Raw genomic sequence first — 20,838 nt, 5'->3', positions numbered from 1 at the left:
TGCCTACTATTAGTCCGTGTTGACTCATTCGCCTTTACATTTACACAAACGCGGTCGCGCAGGAGAGGATCAGCTAGAAACGAGATTTAGGAAGGAGAAGAAAAAAACCACGATGGAAGCAATCGACAAAACAACCTAACCGCAAAACAAGACAAAGAGAAGGAAAGAAATGAAGAAAGATTGGACAAACAAATTGATTAAAGAAAAGAAGAAACTGAACTAACAAACAGAATGAACAAGGTATACATCATGCAATACGATCAAATGTTTGTAAAGATTGCACGAAAGTGACAGCAACATTCGAAACGAGAACGAATAATGAAACGTAAAAAAGTTATGCTTGCGAAAGTAAAGCATAAAAAAGGCGTTGCCATCTTGTGATCTTTCAACCGTTTTACCGCCAACATCGTGTGTGCATTAGTGATCCTTTTTGTTTGTGTTAATTTTTCTTCGCCGTTTATTGTTAAAATGCTAAACTTTGGTGTTGTTTTTATTTCGGTATTTAAATGAATCTTCTATTGGGGGCGGGGAGGAACAAATCAAATCATCAAAAATTTATAACACTGTGAAAACGTTGGTTTTAGGCCCTGTCCAAGTACTATTTTGGTTATTGTTGTGGTTTTGATTACGGTACGGTACTGCGAAAATGTGTGTGAAAAAATTAGGCGTAAAATTTCCGATTAAATTAAGCAACCCTCCCCCCGCGGAATCAATGAGTAGAAGTAAACCTAACCACGCGTACAACCCAAGGGTTACAATTTCGAACACTCGAACCGCGCACCATTAGCGCTCCTCGACATCGAGCCGAACCGACGGGGAGCCTCGATTTAAGGTCTGGCCGGAAATGTCCTTACCGGCTGGTTTTACATGGGGGTGAGGGGACCCCGTGGAGACGCCTATGCAAAACATTAGAACATGGCGATGATCATACTGCGGGGAGGGGATTTAAATGCGACAACTGTCGGCAAGCAACAGAACAGAAAAAAAACCAACCAACCAATAAAGTCGTTCCGGAGCGCTGCAATCGTGAGCAATGAGCAGAAAATCGTGAAAACTCGAGCGCAAAATAAAAGAAAACAAAAACAAACAAAAAAGCGGGAAAAACATTCACACAAACTAAAATGAAAAAAATACCGGAGTGAAACAATGATCATGATGATGACGATGTTCAAATGCGATTTGAATGATTTTTTTTTTCTAGTTTTAAGTAAATACAATATTATACATATTATGAATATATACACGGTATTAGATAAAGATAAAAATGCACACACTGTTTATTTGATTGAATTTTGGGATGGGAAACACCAGTATCCGAAATTGGGGACATTTGAATATCACAATGGATTGAATAATGAAGAAAGAAAAGATTGAAAATGAATTTATGAAAATGTATTACAATTATTTACAATGGCATCTGGATTTTTCCTTTGCCTTTGATACAAATGATAAAATATCTAAATTCTTGATAAATTTGTAAGAGAAATATGAAAATCGTTTAAATGATTAATTGGGTAATCAATCGGGAAAGATTGGGAAAACCATCCGAAATCATTTAACATCGATTGCGCTATTTTATTCGCAATTTTTTAAATCCAATCCAAATAAAAACATTCCGAAGAAACGACGTCGCGACGATCGCACCCGCGAGAACTCGAAACCCGAGAAAAAGCTGCCTTTTGATCCGGGTAGCAGGATGCGATCGGAGGTAGCCCGGTACGTGGTCAGAGCGCCAATACCAGCCATAGGTGAGAGAGAGTGCACAGTAGATGTCATCATCGAATGATCGATGCACACTCCCGCGCGGTACCGGACAAATTCATCAGAACTTCACCGATTTTCGACCGACCGTACCAGGGTAGCATGGAATCCAGGAGGCTACCTGCTGCGAAGCCACGAACCACTACCAATGGGGAATGGTTCAGTCTACTAGTGTGAGCTGATAACGTTGAGGTGGCACGCCGCGTTTTTCGTTCACCAGGCTGAAGCATTTTGGCTTAAATTTTGCATCCGAGTAACAGGGTCGCATGACTTTAGCAGGATACCAGGCAGGCGTTGACCACAAATACCATGATCAACTCGCGTGCGGAGCTACGATTATCACATTGAAGTAGACATTCTTTCTTTCCGTTTATAGTAGGCTGCTCGCAGAGTGTGTTGTCCGGGAGCGAAAAATACTACTAACTTATTTAACGTAGCAGCCTCTGTTGCAGTAAAAACAAAATATACCGTAAAATTTTTTGTGATTTTTTCTACAGCTTAATTATAAATGCCTACGGAGTGTCTTCAATAATGGAGACCCCGGTGGTGTATCCTAGTTCCACCATCATGTGTGATAATATCCACCATTATTTCCAGTTCCAGCGTGAGTTAAGTTACTTCCGACTAGACTTCGTAAAGCTTTGCTTTTTTATTTATTATCCATCATTACAAACGAACGTGTAAAAGTTTCCTGCGTTGGTTTCGGTCAATCGGTCGCACCTGGCTCATCCTAACTAGTCTACCGCAGTCTACTAAAGCCTTCCAAAAATTGAACTGAAAAAAAGCGAAGAGGCGCTATCCTTTGCTCCCGGCTCCGGAATCCACCGAATACCGATTCCGATGCTCGTCCCGCTCGTACGCTACTTTCAACAACAAACACGCGTCGGGTGGGAGTGTTCTAGAGAGTGAGAGACGCGGCCGGAAAGGGAGGGAGGAGGTGTCAGATGGGTGTCACTACCCAGTGTAATCGGTACAACATGGACGAATTTGATTCCTCCCTCCCTTTCCCTTCCCTCCCGCCGTTGGGCATAGCAAACGACGGCTCACGAAAATGCCGGCAGTCCGAACTCCTCCGGCCGGAAGTCCTCGAGCGATCGGAGTACGACCGTGGCGTGCTTTCGCTGGTCCTCCTCGATGTGCGGATCGGGCACCATGACGGCCTGCATGCCGGCCGCGATCGCCGCCGTCACACCGTTCGGTGCGTCCTCAAACACCAGGCACTGGGTGGGGTCGGGCTGGTCGGGGAAGCGGCTGGCCGCGACGAGGAAAATGTCCGGCGCCGGTTTGCCCTCTTTCACTTCGGCGTCGCTCGAGCCCATCACCTTGTGGCCGAACAGCTCGAACAGTTCACGGTGATTTTTCGTCTTCACCTCAACCGAGTCGGCCCCGGAGCTGGTCGCGAGCGCGATCGGAATCTGGTGCTGGTGCAGATGACGAACCAACCGTTCCGCTCCTGGGACGTGGGAAAAAGAATGCAGAAGTTGTATTGACAGTGTATCATACTACCAGTATATAAAGATACTAGAAGGAGAATTAAAGAAAAAAATTGGGGCAGGATGTTTGGAGACAATTTGTAAACCAAAGTAGGATTGTTGTTTGCAATATATTACACAATTGATAATCTATGACGTGTATCAAAGTAGGCCGTTAGGGGTGGTTATTGATTTTTGTTTTCCCAAATGAAAGGAGTTTTTTGCTACACAACAAAGAGGACAGGAATGAAGAGCAACAGAATGAGCATAACTTGTTAATACACAGAAACACAAGAGCAACAACAACAACAACACACGCACAAAAAGAGGGAACCACCAGGAGCGCGGTTCGAATGGGTCGGTGCGGGGAAGATCTGACCTTGCATGAGGGGCGCTTTGCCGAGGCAGAGCAACTGGTCCCGGCGGAACTTCGCCAGGAACTCATCGACCGTGCAGGGCAGCTTCAGATCGTTCACCAGTATCGAGCAGGTACGCTGTTCCGTCGTGCCCATCACCTTCATGCGCGTCGCCCACGGGTACGGCGAGTTGTACGACTTCAGCAGATTCCCCAAGATGCTTTCGTAGATCTTCTCCGTATCTGCCGCCGTCGTATGGACCGACCGACCGACCGACCGAGCCCAGCGAGGGACGCAAACGATGGGGTTTAAGGTGTGTGCGCAAATGGTTTTGCGGCGGCATGAGATTGTGAGATGTTTGGTTTGTGTTGTTGTTCGGGATTTATTGGGCGTGTGACCCGGGGGAAAGTGAAGAAAGAGGCCAATGCACCCGGCAGGGATGGTGGGGAGTGTTGCGGGAGAGCGGGAAGCGGAAAAGGAATAAGAAAAGAAAGAAAAACACGCAATTAGTCGGGATGAGATGGAACGGGTGTACGTTACCTGGCATCAGCTGGCATTCCTCCATCACGCGGTTGATCCGCTCGGTGGAGATTTGCACGTACTCGGCCGGCGTGAGGGGCAGCTCGAGTGCGGCCACTATCGCTTCGGCCGCCTCGTCCCGCTGCAGGCCCATGATGGTTTGCTTGATCTCCCACGTGTACGTCTTGCCGTACGGTTCCGCGATCGATTGCGTCACCTCCGTGTACAGTCGCTCCGTATCTGCGGGGATCGTGGGGTGGGTCGTGGGAAATGGTCGGAGGAACGAACGCACGTACGTACGGAGACATAAATAAAACAGATCGCTCGGCAGACGGCTTCCGTCCGATGCTACGAAGTTATGCTACGTCTACAATGATTGAAAATCTGGCAAACAACTTCTGGTCGCCTACTGCGTTCGCTTTTCTTCGCTTCTCAAAGTTCAAGGACACCACGTGCAAAATATTCCACATACATTATCGTTTAACGATGTGATCGATATAATCACAAATCACTAAACTTTTGGTACGCCTCGCTTTATGTGGTAATCTCAATTCGTGTTTTTCTTTCTCTTCAACATTTAAAGGCACAACCTGGTTACGAAATTCATTACGATCCAAAATTTCATTCATGTTATCGCGCTAGTTCCAAAAACAACAAAATTTAAACAGAGAAAAATATAAATTAAATTTCTCTATCTTGCAAAACAAAATTCTGTTCAAAAAGAAAAATTTCTGAAAAAATGCGGATTGACACAGTTATAGAATACATTCATCCAATACAACAGTTACAAAATAGGGGCCATATAGCCATTTTTGATGAAAAAGGAAATATATCATAAGGAACATTGTTGGTTTGAAACAACCCTACCATATGAACTCACGATAACGCATTGAACTAGGGTTGATCTATACTGTGTATTATAATTCCTGAGAGGATTTGAAACGCTTTTGTTTCCGGTTGTTGCGAAGCACCAATCTAGTCGCCTACTAGATACACCAATTGAAACTATTATTATGAACGACTTCTTCCACCCCCGGTTCCCGGTATACCATGAGGGGATCAATAGAAGCAACACGCCACCAGCACGCCCAAGGACGTCCATGATCCGCATTGGCCAATAGCCAAGCGGTAAAATAATTGTTTTATCGTACGATTAGATGATTAGACGCTTCTTCATACTAACGTTGTTTTCGCATGTTTCTTGGTCCCAACCGTGGACCAAGGTGGAACAGGAGGGATCCACTTAAACTACTTTGCACGTGGTGAGCAAAACCGCTAACTATTGATTACGGAAGTTCACAACCCATCCCGTTATGCCATCGTCACCGGTGTTTAGTGACGTCACCGGGAAGGGGGGCACACGATCATTTCAGTGAGACCGTTATCGGTGCGTTCTTATCGCTAAACGTGAATGGCAAACTTAGTAAAGTGATGTTTTATTGAGAAGGGTATGGAAAAAAACAAAATCTCATCGCAAAAGACAGCACTCGGGATTCTGTCCGACCTGTTCGCGTCCCATGTGTGCAGATGATAAGACGACCTTGTCGATTACCATGCTGAAAGGGTATTTACATCATACAGACGACAGTTTGATGAGCCGTTATTTTGTGTTTGATTGGAAAAGTAATCTTGTCACGCACCGGTTTCCAACAAACTTCCGCCAGACACATTCATCATACTCGCCCACCGGTACTTGGAGCTATGGAAATGCAATCAAAGCATCAATCGCCCTGGACCGGAGGAAACCTAAACTATTCGATTAACTTCCAAGGGCGTAGCAAAACGACGGCCTCCATTGGATCCTGACAGGAGTTTGTACCGATTTGTTAGTTCGATATTTAGCAGCTCTGTTTAGCGCACTCCCCCCTCAGACATGGTGCTGGTCGCAATACACACACATAGCAGAGCACATACACGAACTGCACCACGGCGGAGCAAGGACAAAAAGTAAACACTCACTAACGAACGACACGAACGAAACACAATCGTCCTTGTCCGTTTTGCACGTAGAAGGATCCTAAGTTTCGCTTTGCACACTGGGCGTCGAAACAAAGTAGACTATGGAGCGCATCACGCAACCAGCGATGAAATAACATCACACCACTGTGAACTTTTAGAACACCGAGCCGATCCTAGGATTCAAGACTTTGTTGTACGGCGTTGGCTTCAACGAACGCGAACTACTGACCCCAACCCGAGGGGATCCGCTTTGTGATGGAGGAAAGTAGAAGGCCCTCACTGGATACTGGTGCCCATTACCGTTCCATACTCACCTAATAACAGCCCATCCATATCGAAGATACAGTGGGTCACTTTACGGAAGGACGACGACGACGAAGACATCTCTCTGCAGGTACTTGCCGCACCGAGCGCTAAACCTCTAATGGAAATCTGGCTCATCGTGGCTACGTCGTGCTTTTTACGCGCGCGCTCGCTGCTCGCTGTCTACCCCGCTGCAGGCCTTCCACACACGCTCCACCACTTCCGTCCGTACGCTTCGTCCACGGCCACGCGCGGAAACAGATGTTTTTTTGTTTTTGTTTTTCCGTTCTACGGCAGAGCGACGGAGAGGGAGAGAGCGTGTGGAGAGAATGAGCGGGCGTGTTAGTATGGAGACGATGCAGTGTGCAATTTCCGTGCTCCGGAAAATCCGCGCAATTGGTTGGAAGAATTACAACGATGCAGTTTTCTCGCAGCAGGATGACGTCCTTCGGCAGGGAAAATGCACTTCCTGTTGCTTCGCGGAATACGCTACAGGCGGGAGAAAGAGATCGGGAAGCATGAGTTACCGTGAATGAACAAACAAAGCGATACTGAAAGAGATATAAATTATTGTGACTTATTTTTTCTTCTACTGTTTTGCAATAGCATCTTGGCAGGGACGAAACCAGACAATGTATCAATGCAGTACAACTGAACACTGGTTTCCCGATGCGCCACGGTATCTACCAGCATACGTTTCGATTCTCGATGCGTATCTTAAAGTCCCGGGGCGACAGCCGGATGCCGCCGTCGATTAAATTGCGAATTGGGGTCATTATCGTTGGGAAGACAACACGGCTGTCGCTGGCAAAGATCTGCGTTTACAGGACCATCCTTGAGTCCTTCAGACAACAAATAGTAGATCTGCGAATCATCAGCCACGAGCGTGGCTAACCGGCGGGCAAAGGTTACAAGCGAAAGTGTTTAATCATCCACCGCCTTACGCTTTATGCGCATCCTTCCGGTCAACAGCGGACCTACCGCCTGTTGATTTAGTCTTTGTTGTCATGCCCGCCAGGAAGATGGCATAAATCATCACACGGTCACCACGGGTACCACCCTTCTATTGTGCGACCATGCCGCCTTCCAATTTCAGCTTATGTAATCGGTATCACTGCCGTGCGAGATGATGATTGCTTTGTTTCTCGTTCTTCCCGTATCCAGCTGCGTTTAGTATAAAACGCGCGTGCAATATAAAACAAAGCAACCCGATGCTTCCAAGCCGGCGGTTCACGGTCGTTCCTCTAATCTCATATATGGTTGATGTGCCTTCCCTTCCCTTCAACCATCGCGCGCGCCTGTTTACCTTTTGCTTTCGCAGGAAGATTTTTCTGTGCTTTGCACGTACTAGACGCCGGGGGAAGAAGAATGAAGACGTCACTGCTGCCCACTGATAGGGTGTTCACGCTAAAACCACATTTATGGCAATCGAAGAAGCAGTGAGGTAAATTTTTCCACTGTAAAAAACTCAAACACAACACTTGCAACCTCAATGTTGTGCTGTTGTTTTCCGGCAACGTGCACTTTGTCGTGCAAACTTCGCCGTCGATAGGTTTGACGTTTCCGTTCGCGGTGTTTACGAATTCGTGGTGACAGTTCGGATGCTGCACGCGGATTCGATGCGCAACGACTGCGAATCAATACGCTACACTCGTAAACCGTAAGTACAAACTCTTGCCTCATTCGATATTCAAACAAAAAATTCAAATGTTTCAATAGAAATCTTTCGGCTAATTTAAGTGTATCAAAGAAGAACACTAGACAAATCCTACAAATACAACATTTGATAAAAGACGGAATTAATGAATGTAGTTTAAATTTTTACATGAAAATGATGCACAGATGCAGGCATATACTAAATGGACAGGAAATCGATTTGATTTACTATTTTGTTTGATTTGAGCTTTATTTTTTCAACGCAACTTTGTTATAAAATTCAATTTAAAAATATAATAGAACTAAAGCTATTCGCTGTACTGTACGTAATGTGAGCAGAGTATTGAAATGTAATGAAAGCAGAGTATCAAAAACATTTTTACGCAAATCGCTCGTGGTACGATCGTTAACATTATTGTGCGTTATAAATACACATGTTTTAGGCAAAAAATACTTTGAACTTTTCAAATCTGCATCGGCACGATCCTCTGCAAACAGGGAAAGACTATGCTAGCAGAATTAAACAACCTTCTTTTTAGAATGATAATGAATGGCAAAATTGTAAACGTTTCTGTCTCCTGTTCCCTAGCGCTATTTCCATATCTCAGACTGTAACCTATTCTCTCTCTCTCTTACCCTTCTTCTGCCTTTCGGTCTTTCCGTAGAAAATATGACCATTCCATTATCACAATCTTACTAATCTTTACAAAACACTTTCGTACCGCTCGGTTGTAAACTGTGCGTCATCTGCGGACCGTGTCATAGAATCTGCACCCATAAAAGTTTTTTTTATATTTTTTTGTATCAGTTGGAGAATCATCGTCCCATTGGTTCCACGTTAGCCAGCTTTTGCAAGCTGTCCGCGTTAGCCATGACCTCCTCTTTATGTACGAGAGGCATGCGTTCGGTCCGATGGATAATATTGATTATCCATATGTTTACCTCGGAGCAATAGCCGTGACCATCGTCACGCCTTTGGTGCTATTTCCCGGGCTCTTTTGCTTGTCCACTGCCTTGCAAGGAAGGTGATCATGCAGATCTCCTACCCTCTTCTTTGGTAACTCCTATGTTTCCTGTTTGTCTTTTGTGCTTACGTCTATTTTGTTGAATCTTGCGGACCGTTGTCAATCGCTGGCCCCGATGCGTGGCCATTCAGTTCACCGCGCAGGGGCTCCTGCTCGGGAATCCACTTCTTTTTAGCCCTCTCGAACGCCTCAATGATGCACGATCGGAACAGCTTTTGGTGCAGGACGTACGCACTGACATGCCCAGCATCGAGATAGCGAATTTCAGCACCCGGCCAAATGTCCTCCAGACTGGTGCACCCATCCCGTGGAATGTAGGCGTCGTCCTTCGCGCACACGGCGATGATCAGCGACGTATCATATGGGACGGAGAAGTTTTTCAAATGCGTGCATTCGTCCATCATGCCACGCATGAATTGTAGCGCCTCCCGTTCCCACCAACGCTGCTTGGTCGTGTCGATCGGTGGCCGTTTCTCTCCTTCCGGAAGCGACGACGACGACGATCCCCAGCTGATGTACTCCATGATCTTCGAACCGACCGATTTCGTGGACGCGGGCGTCGTGCTACCCTCTGTCGACGGCATCCCTTCCGTCTTCACCTCCAGAATAAGCTTATCATTGATGCGTGTATCTGCTCCTCCTTCGGCTTGAATTTCCTCCTTGTGTCGCTTTAGGGCGAGATGAATTTTCATGTTTAACTCGTCGATTTCGTCCTGCGTCAGTTCACATTTCACGTTATTGAGCAGTTTGTTCAACAGCGGCTCCGAAAGATTGAGCACGTTGGACCGGTTTATGTGGATGCGGCTGCTGGCGCGTTGCTGTTGCTGCTGCTGCTGCCGCTCTTGCTGCTGTTGTTGATCACGTTCTGGTGTTACCTCACGGATAACGGTCAGATTGACGTCTGACGATGGCTCGCCGCACACCAGGTCCTTCGTCTCGTTAATGTCTTGCCGGAGTTCTTCAACCGATTTGTCAAAGTTCTGAATGAAATGTTTACCGGCCACAAAGGCATCGTCCACCACCGTCACCATCTTCGAGAGCCGCTCACGGAAGTTGCCATCGGCAAAGTACTGCGTCTCCAGCACGTCCCAGCTGATCGAATTGCTCATAACACCCTCGGTAAAGACGGACGAGGCCGTCGACCAGGACAGGCAAGGAACGAGCACCAGCGGTTTCGGCCAGTTCGTCGCGGCAAGCGAAGCCATGTGTCCGCCCATCGAGAGCCCGGTGATACCGAGCGGACCGTACCCGTTCCGTTCGCACCAGTTCAACAACACGAGCGACTCTAGCACGAGGCAACCGCCCATCACGAAAATATCGGACACATTCTGTAGACTAGATGCTCTGTTGGAAGGCAAGAAAACAGATTATTCGATAAGTCCAAATGAGTGCAAAAGCTTTTCGGCTGATTCCTACCGCTGTTCCTTTGGCTTCCGCAAACCATAGAAAGGGTTTTCGAGGATGATTGCTCCGAGATTCGCTTCCTTTAGCAGGGGTTTGACGATCAGGTTACGTCGCTTCCAGAAGTACTGTACAAAAGAACCAATCGTTAGTAAGGGGTACATAGTTTCATCTCTTGTGCTTCTGCTTCGCTACTCACATGATCACCAGTACCGGCCAAATGGATGCATATCGGTTTGAAGCGCTCATCGTTCCACTTCAGCGGGAGAACTATCTGGAAGTGTGCTTGCTGTGCCACATCTGGCACGAGACCGGGCATGTAGATTTCCAGCGGTGTAATGAATTTGCCCTCCAGTATCTTGCAGTCCGATTGTAGTTCCTCCTTGGTGATCACTACCGGGTAATCGCGAGGAACGAGCTTGGAGCATGCCGCGCGATTGGACATAATTTTGCGAAATTCGAAGAGCCTAAAGACAAGTAAAAAAAAAACGTACACATTGTAGAACATTATTTTTAACCCATCTTACACGTGGTACTACAAACTATACACCAACGGCTCGGACGGAGAAAGTTCATTCAACCACGGGCATTACATTGTTTTGTCGGATTGCTCGAAATAAGACATCGGTGGCTTGGGAGCATCACTTCATTCATCATTCTCAAGTGGATCGTGTTTACTACCGGTATGAAAATGATTCACGCCATTGAAGTCGATTTGGTCGCCTGCTTTTTCGAGAAAAGGCGTTCTCATGGAGATGATGGAAGGGTAAGGTTAACTACGCATGAAATTTCCACTGCGTACGTGATTGTTGTCAGGCGTTCAGATTTTCACGGAAGCCATGCGTGGATGTTTGTTGCATCGCATCATGTTTGTTTTCAACATAAACCCTAAATTTCGATAGCAATTACATGGGGCATACATTTTTACACTAGTTTACTCTACTTTTACTCTAGTTTTTAAATTCAAAACCAAAACACTGTGGGCCGCTGTAAGAAAAAAAAAATCTCACAACAGGAAGTAAACAAAGCACGTTTTATCGTAGCCACAAAACACACACACACTGTCCGTCGTGGTGTGCGTGAAATGATTCGAATTTTCTTGTTTTTGTTTTGATGTCGGATGATCGTACGATGTTTTTAAAGGACTTTTTTTATCCACCATTCCGCAACATATCTCCAGGCCGTTTCACACGCGGCTGCGTAGGAATAGCGTTTGGGAAATTGCGTCTTTGCGAAACGAAAACTTCGAAACGTCGGACAAACACCGTACGCAATGCGATGTGCACGAAATATACGCACGCGAAAATTATGACATTCCACTTGTTAGCACCACGTTCACTTCACGAAACCGTCCAGAAACTTCTATCGCCGGACACGTCGCAAGCGTATCACCACCTTGCGGGGGACGATGTGCGGTGTGTAGGGAATTTGAGTTCACCCCGCGGGTTCACTGATTTATCACTAAAAATAGCGCTACACTAACCGATCCGTGCGCTTCGCGATACGGAACAGCCCCGAGCCAACAGACAGTACAAGTGCAAACTTGCTACCAAAATCGTCAGGCGGTAAAATAGCGCCAATAATTATGTAATTGCTGATGTCCTGATTATTATCAGCACTTGGCCGGTAACGCAGTCCGTTGGGCGACTGTTTCCAGGCCAGGTAGCGGCTACCCTACGGAGGATGGGATGAATGGTTTCCTGCGTACCTTTCGAGATTCTCCGGTTTGCCCCAGCCTTTGCAGAAGAACTTCGTCAGCAGCAGCGACCGATAGAGACCATCCAAACGCGAAGGCATTGTGCTGCACTTGCAGATAAACACCAGAACAAAAGAGAACAGCTTTTGCCTATCAACCGGTTGGTTAAGTTTTTCACTACTTGTTCTTTGTTTCACTTTTGCAGCTTCGCACTTTTTTGCTTAACAATTAAACCGTATCCACTGCAGCAAACAGCGATATTGCAACTGGTGTGTCGGGTTGTTTACGAACTGTCCAGGCGTTGGCGTTACTTCCTCAATAACAACAACCTCAATGCAAGCGCCTTTTTGAAAGAGCCAATAATCGACCGTCCACTTTTCTGCGAAAGCGAACGCGCCACCAGCTGCCACTCGATGCGATAAAATCAACTGAACTGAATGACGGTTCTGCTGCTTGAGCAGCCTTTAAATAACATCACCAAAACAAACCACATCCGAGAGATTAACTCTCTCGTTTCGCTCTCGTTTCGCTCTCACTCTCTGACGTTGGCGAGCATTCCGCGAGAAAACTGTCACCGATCTGTTTACCTTTTTTTCAAAGGAATGCATGCTGACGGTTTGTGGGGGCTTGGCATGGACGTTGCAAAATATCATCTCGCCTACTGGGTACTTTGAAAGGGCGTCAAAATAAATAGAGAACTACACTGGGGTGAAGGGGTGGCTTGGGTGGTCGGTATCGGAAAGCCTATGCGGAAAAACTTGTTTTTCTCGACCGCCTGGGGCGCTGAACGCATCCATCGGTTTGCTTCGAGCAAGCGATTTGTTTACCAAAATCGAATCTAAATTTACATTGTCCTAGACCTAGACACTTATTTTTATGTATGACCAATAAAACAGCTTTTTTTCTTGCGGGAACCCTTTGAAGCCTGTGCAGATTGAAGCATAATCAACTGTCCCGGTTGGCGGCCTATTGTTTGTGCTCGCGATAAGTAACCTAGCTGCTGATAGTGATTTTCCTTTATTTTATCACTACCCATTGCAGGCCGACCTTGAGTTAGGATACACCTTACATTAACGTGATAAACAACCGGAATGTTTGATTGCAAAAAATAGCCGCCCGCCCCGTACTACGTCCATCGTAATCGTACGTCAGAGATCAGCGCGCGCAGCTTCGTTTGTGCACTTTTACTTCGTGCAAAGAAAATAAAATGGACCAACACAAACGCCACAAAGTGAATGGTGTCTCAAGATGCGTCTGTCTCATGGCCGTCGGTAGGGTAAAAAACAAAAAATGCAACGATACAGCATGCCCTGTGCATGTCGCTTTGTTAGTCATGTCCCCCCGGTTTTGTGCTTGTGTTGGTACAGATTCGCGGACGAGCCTCCAAATCCGCGATGAGTAAATGCGCTTCGGGGGAAATCTCATTTCCCGGTCTCGGGAAACGCTACGGACGATCACTTACACACCGTACAGCAGTCCGCTCACGTAATAACGAACGAGGAGGGTATATTCGATGGAGGAACTTATTTTAAACTAGTTTTATTTTTGCACACAATTACGTCCGTACGGGATGCTGACGTATTTTTTCGGGTACTACAAAACGCAAATGCCCACCAGTCAATAGCGAGAAAAAAATGATCGACCCAAATGTTTACTACTCGAAGTGCGCATTCAAAGGGACTTTGGAAAGGGTTTGGTTAGGAATATTTTTAACTTATTAAGTAGGTTACGAACACAATTTATTTTCTCAAGTAAGTATCTACCCAAAGCGATATAAAAGCTAATGCTAAAACGATGAGTGCTTCCGGTATGAAACGGGGGTTAAATGTACCTTTATTGAAAAAATCTCAAATCGGTATGCGTTACATAGAATGTTACAAACGATAGATGAATGTGCATTTTTCTCTTAGTATCCCTCTTTATCTGTAATATGCCCTTCTTTCTTGCTAGGCTTTACTCTTCTACCATAAACGCGCTGTGTGTATCATGCATCATTAATTTGCAGCCCACATCGATCAAACACTCCTTATGATTTGTTTTCATCCACAGTTTAATTAATGCACACAATGCATTTTTGTCGGTGCAAACATAAAAACGCATTACTGCATACTGCTTCTTGCCCACCATCTGGTTGGTGAGATATGAGATTTTCTACCCTCCGAATTCTGCCGGATCGATCGCTTTCTTCGGTCCGTTGCGATCGTTGACTTTTTTGCCGTAAATGTTCATAAATTGGCGCTCTGGCGTGGATTTATATCGTTTACTTTCCGTTCAGCCAGGTCCCTCCTTTCTCGTTACCACCGAGAGCAATGGGAAACAAATATCTTACTCCCGGTGGATGCGCACAATTTAAGAAAAATTAGTTCCACCCATTCTGGCAACGCCGTCTCGACAATTTTTTTGTTTTGTTATTGATAATAATCGCAAATTTTTATTCCTCAAACACAGCATTTGCGCCGTAAACGCGCTTCAAACATATTGGGGGACGTTATTAAGTAAATTATGATAAGTGTATACTATTGTACGGATGCAATAGTTTGTATTCCATTTCATCAACAGGTTGTCCCGCACCTATCGCCTATGCTCATATATGGGATTGATGGTTTTGCGGATTGAGTTCAGTTTACACATATTCAGGATCATTTTTTTTTGTGACGGCCACTTTTTACGTGGCGGTCCTGGTTGCACTTTTTCATATATAGGAGGGATTTCTTTTTACCTCGAACTAACATCTTCTACTTTTTGTTTTTTTTTGTGTTTTTTTGCTTGTTGAATCCACTAATATTCGTTTTCATCCGATAGTGAAAGCCCTGTGCATTCAGCTAAGCAGTATTGACATACTGCGCAGCAAAAAAAGGAAAACTAATTCCAATCCTCGATGTTCGAATGGATCCTACGAATTGAAAGGGGGTGGAAACCACCCAATATATCTGTGTAGCGTGCTAATTGATAAAAGAGACGCCCAACGGAAAATAATGGAAAATTAAACTTCTACGTAGCTCATTTTTGCAAGAAAAATAGGATTAAAAACACCATCAATATACGTGTTCATTTGTTACGCTAAAGTTTAGTTGTCGAAATAGTAATTCCATCAGCTCTTTTCTCAATTGAGCTATAGATGTAGCAATTAAAGGACGTAAAAGAATCGCGTACAGTAACCGTGCGGTGAATAATGGCAGCATTTAGCTACGTCGATAATCCATCAAAGAATGATGAAAGGCTGATCGTTACCGAGCAATCCTTAAACATCGACTGCGCTCCTCTTTGCAATCTTCGCTACCTTTTGCTCAATAGCCTTTGCTATGTTGCTGTCTTCGGTTTCACTTCGAATAAATGTTGCTGCTGTACTGTACACGGTGTTTCTGAACAATTTCTTCTGTCCTTTCGCTCTTCGCAACGGTCATATATTTTACTGATCAATAATTATGTACATCTCGCGCAATCTCTCCCTTCTGCTCGTCCTCTGGTTGCACCCTCCCGCTAAATCCTTAGTTGCTTAGAAAATTCCCTCTTGCAGTCCCCAACCGTTTTTCACTATCCATCCGCACACATTACACTTCATTATCGGAACACACGCCGGATTAAATATTCGTCGTCCTTTTGTGTGTTGGCCACGTACGCCAGCAAAAAGTCCTGTGCCTCGCACCGCTGCTGTACACACTTGATTTTTGCATACTCTGCTTCTGCTTCCGATCGGCTTTAATGCAAAGCCGAAAAGTGTTCTATCGTTATGCGTTTAGGTGTTCAAAAGAAGAAAAATAAATCTAATCTGTTCTCACTATCTGTTCTCCCCGGTTACAGCCGGGGGGAAACTTAACCAGAGCGGCATCGTTTCGGTCGACCGTCGCCGGGCATCATCCGCAGGCAGAAGCTTACCTTACCCATGTTATGTTTTAATTTCCGACAGACATCTTTGGAACCGATTCTACTTGTCTTTCCACGTCTGTCGACTGCGTCTCCGTTTGAATTTCCACGCTATGTACAATGTGTTTAGTAGATGAGTCATGTGTTACACTAGAAGGGGAGGGGAACATATGACGGATTACAAAATGAAGTGTTTTTTCCTTGCTTTTAACCATCCCGTCCCCCGTTACTTACTTATTTCTTCGGTTCAATAGATCCGATCGTCTTTCCTACATATGCTTAACTGGTCTGGGTAGTGGTTCGGGCTCTTATAGCTTATCACCGTGTAAAGTTGATGCACCGTTCTCAACAGTAGCAGCAGCAGCAGCAGCAGCGGTGGCAGAGCCACCAACCAAGGCTGGGGAAACAGCATCACTTTGCTCTAACATAATCTTACTACTAACATCACCGGAGAGGGAAGACCGCTGCTTCTGGCCAACTGCGGGTGGCATTATAGGTGCAGGTGTAGCGACCGTTCCTCCATCACGATGGTACGTCATCGAAGGAGTGCGACAACGAGTCAGTCAAGAGCAGGCAACTTCGGTAGCTGCCGCCGCCGCCGCCGCCGCCGCTGCGGGCGTGGCAGGTGTCGAAGTGTTGCCACCATTACTACTACTACTACTATTGATACTATTACTACTGTTTGTCCCATTGGTGGTGGCGGTGGTGCTGCTGCTGCTGCTATTATGAGCGGTACCATTGGCGGCAGTGGTAAGCACCGCTTCCGAGGTGTCCTCCTTCGAAGCATCGTACGAGTCTTGGTCGTTAGACTTTCCATCGGTTTGATCTTCCGAAGCAACAGCCGAAGCCATTGGTTCGTCTGACCCATTCAAACGCTCATCGTCATCGCCATTCAATAAGCATGACGCGACTGGATCGGCGGTCGATGGAGAATCCGTTTGATTGCCACTTCCATTCCCTGCTGCATTTTCCGTCGCCGTCGGCTGGGGAGGGCTTTTACGATCTTCCGCATTCGAAGCAACCGCCGGTGAATTGCTGCAGAAGCTGCTGTTCGATGCTCCGTCGAACTAGAACGCCGTGTAACGCCCAAAAAGAGTGTTAAATGGAAAAAGAAAGGGTACAAGAGTAAAGATGATCGCAAATCAAATCGTGAGGCAACGCATAACATAAAATGCATCCCAGTTTTTTTTTTAACGAACTAGGCTAGGTTTCTAGGTATACTGTGTCATTGAGGGGTTGTGGTTAAGCTGCACTCACGGAATCGTTACGACGCTTTTTGCTAGCGCTGCCATTGCTGCCGGGCACGGCAGCACCGCCGGCTGTCGGGCTGCTGGCCGTAGCTGGCGTAGCGGAAGATGGATCGGTGGATTTACGCTTTCGCGACGATGCGTCTGCCGGGGAGGCCGAACCGTTGTTGCTACCACCGGCACCAGCGCTGACGGTGTAGCTGTCGGAGATCTTCCGTTCTCGTTTCAGCAAATTGGGATCGAGGTACTGCGCCAGTTGCTTCCGTCGAACATGGCGAGCCTCTATCTTCATGCCATCTTTTAGCAGTTTAATATGCACCTGCAGAACGGAGTGGAAAAACGTTTTTTAATGAAATAGCTTTCATTAACATTCAAACCGTTGCATGTAAACTTACCGCATGCTTGTGTACGGAATCGGTGAAGCTCTGTATGCTGTCCGTTAAGTCGACGTTCAGGTTTTCGGAACGCTCAAACTCCAACCCGATGAACCAGAGCGAACAGAACGGGGTCGGTTTACCATCGGCACCGTTCAGCGTGGTGCCAGAGTTCTGTTCGTGCTGCTCGTAACACTTGGGGTTGACGTGCGCCAGATTGATGTGCTGGTTGCGTTCCAGGTTCAGTATCAGGTAGCGTATCTTCGACTCTACCAGTCCGCACCACTCCAGGTGATCGTCGGCATTGCTCGAGCTCACCAGCAGGACTATGAAGTGGCGATACCTGTGCGCAAACACGTCAAACAATAGCGTTAAGTGAATGGTATCTTATTAGTTTGAATACTTTTGAAAGCTACATACCGATAAAAGAAACTGGGCGCCTCGAATAATTTATCCCACAATTGCTTCCCCATCATGATGTCGTCCGTGATCTGCATGCCGCGGTTAAACTCCATCAGCATCACCTTGCGCGTTGAGCTGGAAACATTGAACGTAGAGTTTTGCTGTGGATAGGCCGGCGTAATGATTGGCATCAAGTGGAACCGGTCTTGTACGTTTACTCGTGGATCCCAAACCTGCAGGAAATCCGTAATAATTATTTATACCATTACCACATTCCAATGGACACATATAGCAAAGCTGGATCTGCTAGCAAATTTTATACCTGAAAACCGAGGCTCACGTTGTCCGGTTGCTTGAGCAAAACGGGTTGAGGCCACTTCCAGCGCGAAAACACAAGGAAAAACTTGTGCACCAGCGTGGCAGCTACCGCATTCGGGTAGAGTTGACATGTTCTAGCCACGAGCATCGCCCACGATACACCACCGAAGTATCCGAGCGAGTTGGAGTAAATGCCATGTCCTTAAAAAAAAGGAGGAAAATGTTCATATCAAACGCTACACCATACCAACCCTCCCCCATCGATATACTACTTACTTTTCGCCCACAGTTTTATCGTTCGCAGCGCCAGCCGAAAGTTTTCAATGTTAGGTACGAGCCGCAAAATTTCATCCGTCACCCTGCACCCGTTCAGGCTGCGGACGGATTTTTGGTCGAGATTTTTCAACAGCATATCGTCGCGCAGATCGAAATTGTCCGGTATTTCTTTCAGCGCCAACCGAGCGAACAGTAAATCGATCTCGATACCATCAAAGTTCATCTTTATAACAGGTACAAATGCTTCCTCGACGGCCTATAACGCAAAAAGAAATAAGAGAGAAGTGTGGAGGATAAAATCAACACAGCACTTCGACCCTTCTCGCCAACTTACTCGACATTCCGTTACTTCGGGCTGTTGTTTTAAAAGTTCGAAAAACGATCCGAAATAGTCGGCCCGCTCGATGTTGCGTGGAGCCACGCAGAGGGCGTCAATATCGGCCCCCTTGTGATGCACTCCGAGTCGGTACGAACCGAATGTGTAGATTTTTCCACCCAGCTTCTCTGCCATCGCCTCGGGCATATTTTTTGCGATCGAAACATCGCGCACCCACTGCTTGACGAGCGTGTTCAGCTTGGCAAGAATTTCCATTCGATGATTCAGCTCCGATTCGGCTTCAAACACATTGTAGGGTTCTACATAAAAAACGGGGGAAAATAATATTGAGCTTAGTACGAATTTTACAACATGTAATGCTCTTCCTCGAACGTACCCAAACATTTTTCAAGTTCCTTCGTTTTTTGAAAATCTTCCGGCTTCGGTTCGGCAGTACTAATCGCCGAAGTCATGCCGAGCGTCCGAGTGGACGAACCGGACCCTCCGCCCCCGTTGCTTTGCGAACGCTCTGAATTCCACATACTGCCGACGAGCGAGTGCAGACGTTTCCTTAATGAGCTCAGTCCAAGCTACAAACTAAAACCATCGATTTTGATGTTCCAGTGCGTCTAAAATGTACGTTTAAATATCGTTGACGGAATCTGCAAAGGAAATGTACCGAATAATGACCGAATGAGTTTTTGTGACCGGGAATGTTGCGCGTATCAGAGCAGGCTTCTAAAAGAGTTCCTTGCCACATCTTACCCGTTATCCCCGCTTGTAGAAAAATAATGTTGCCAAACGAACTAAAAAGAAAAACTCTTTCGAATTGTCGCACTACCCCCAGACGGTAAAATAAACTTCCTACGCTGGGAATGAGGCCACGACACAAAGTCCTTCCACTGTCGCTTTCATTGCCCACCTGATCGAGGTCTGCACTTCACGTGGACATGTGTTTGCCACCAACGAAAAGCAGTAAACTGTACGGCGGAGGTCGAGATGCTTTCGCTTTGCTGTCTTCTCTCATTCGTCGTGTCTCGTCTGGTGTATGTGAACAACGGAGCCGACAAGATTGCTTTGTTTTCCTTTGAATTGGTTTAGCAGGTTTTGTAGATTTTTCTGCTCAATGTCGCTGATGAAAAGTTTTGCGGCAAGCTTGTTTTCCAAAGGTCAATCGCTGGTTACAAGACGCAGTGCGCGCTGGCTTGGCATTTGCTTAACTGGAAAATAGAAACAAAGTCAAGTTAGTAAGTACGCAAAACAAACTTCTGTGCGAAGAAACACTGGACCAAAGAAAAGTCACGGAGTGACGACATCTGTGTGCCATGGTAACTGTGCTTTCCCATGGACTACTCTGGCACTTCTAACGGAAACATTATTGGCACCCTTTAGTTGAAAAAGTGAAGACTTAAAACTATTCGAATCGGAAACAAATCAAGCCGGATGTAAAATGAGGGCCATTTAGGTAATCTTATCACAAACTACGATCTCGACACTAGACCAAGTAAATCGTTGAACGCTTGGGTCCTCGATAGAACTAACGGAATTATTTATCACGTCCCAGAGAACACGCACCTGATGGATGTCTGTTTTTTTTTTTTGCTATGAGACCGTGAAATACACCTCCGAACGTTTACTTACCCGTTTCGTTTACATACACGCCACGTACGATACGAGGGACGTAGAGAATGAAAAGTCAGCGTTTTTCACGAAGAAACAAAAAAAAATCCTCTGCTTCAATGACAGGGGCGGGTTTTCATCAGGTGAAGGTAAAAGAAAAATCAGCGTAACTGAGTATGTGTGTGTGTGCGCGACGGTTAATAATCTTTTCCAAACCGAACGTGGAAAACCAAGCGAAATAAACCGCGCGACTCGATCACACGGTTGCACGGG

The 20,838-nt window shown here is 46.1% G+C and overlaps 3 protein-coding genes across 3 annotated transcripts; all 3 read right to left on the bottom strand.

The window, feature by feature from the left end:
• Window positions 1–2,515: 2,515 nt before the first annotated feature.
• Window positions 2,516–7,788, bottom strand: LOC131290017 (probable pseudouridine-5'-phosphatase). The gene is made up of 5 exons (XM_058319394.1): window positions 7,677–7,788; window positions 6,784–6,859; window positions 6,382–6,658; window positions 4,130–4,348; window positions 2,516–3,214 (listed from the first exon to the last, which is right to left on the bottom strand). Exons 3-5 carry the CDS (start codon window positions 6,506–6,508, stop codon window positions 2,805–2,807), a joined length of 756 nt encoding a protein of 251 aa, XP_058175377.1. The 5' UTR covers window positions 6,509–6,658; window positions 6,784–6,859; window positions 7,677–7,788; the 3' UTR covers window positions 2,516–2,804.
• Window positions 7,789–8,922: 1,134 nt separating this feature from the next.
• On the bottom strand, window positions 8,923–12,399 carry LOC131286912 (protein ABHD18). Its single transcript, XM_058315922.1, has 4 exons — window positions 12,161–12,399; window positions 10,652–10,919; window positions 10,468–10,580; window positions 8,923–10,395 (listed from the first exon to the last, which is right to left on the bottom strand). Exons 1-4 carry the CDS (start codon window positions 12,247–12,249, stop codon window positions 9,123–9,125), a joined length of 1,743 nt encoding a protein of 580 aa, XP_058171905.1. The 5' UTR covers window positions 12,250–12,399; the 3' UTR covers window positions 8,923–9,122.
• A 4,215-nt stretch (window positions 12,400–16,614) lies between these two features.
• LOC131284308 (poly(A) polymerase type 3) lies at window positions 16,615–19,487 on the bottom strand (the record flags this gene model as incomplete). The annotated part of the gene is made up of 8 exons (XM_058313163.1): window positions 19,343–19,487; window positions 18,964–19,265; window positions 18,630–18,885; window positions 18,358–18,554; window positions 18,054–18,268; window positions 17,655–17,976; window positions 17,270–17,578; window positions 16,615–17,079 (listed from the first exon to the last, which is right to left on the bottom strand). Coding segments are annotated over exons 1-8 (2,211 nt in total), but the record flags the coding sequence as incomplete, so codon positions are not given.
• Window positions 19,488–20,838: the final 1,351 nt, after the last annotated feature.

This window comes from Anopheles ziemanni, chromosome 3 (genome assembly GCF_943734765.1).
Source record: "Anopheles ziemanni chromosome 3, idAnoZiCoDA_A2_x.2, whole genome shotgun sequence".
Classification (NCBI taxonomy): Eukaryota; Metazoa; Arthropoda; class Insecta; order Diptera; family Culicidae; genus Anopheles; species Anopheles ziemanni.
The sequence above is the reverse complement of the archived record's forward strand: the minus strand, read 5'-3'. Positions and strand labels throughout refer to the sequence as shown.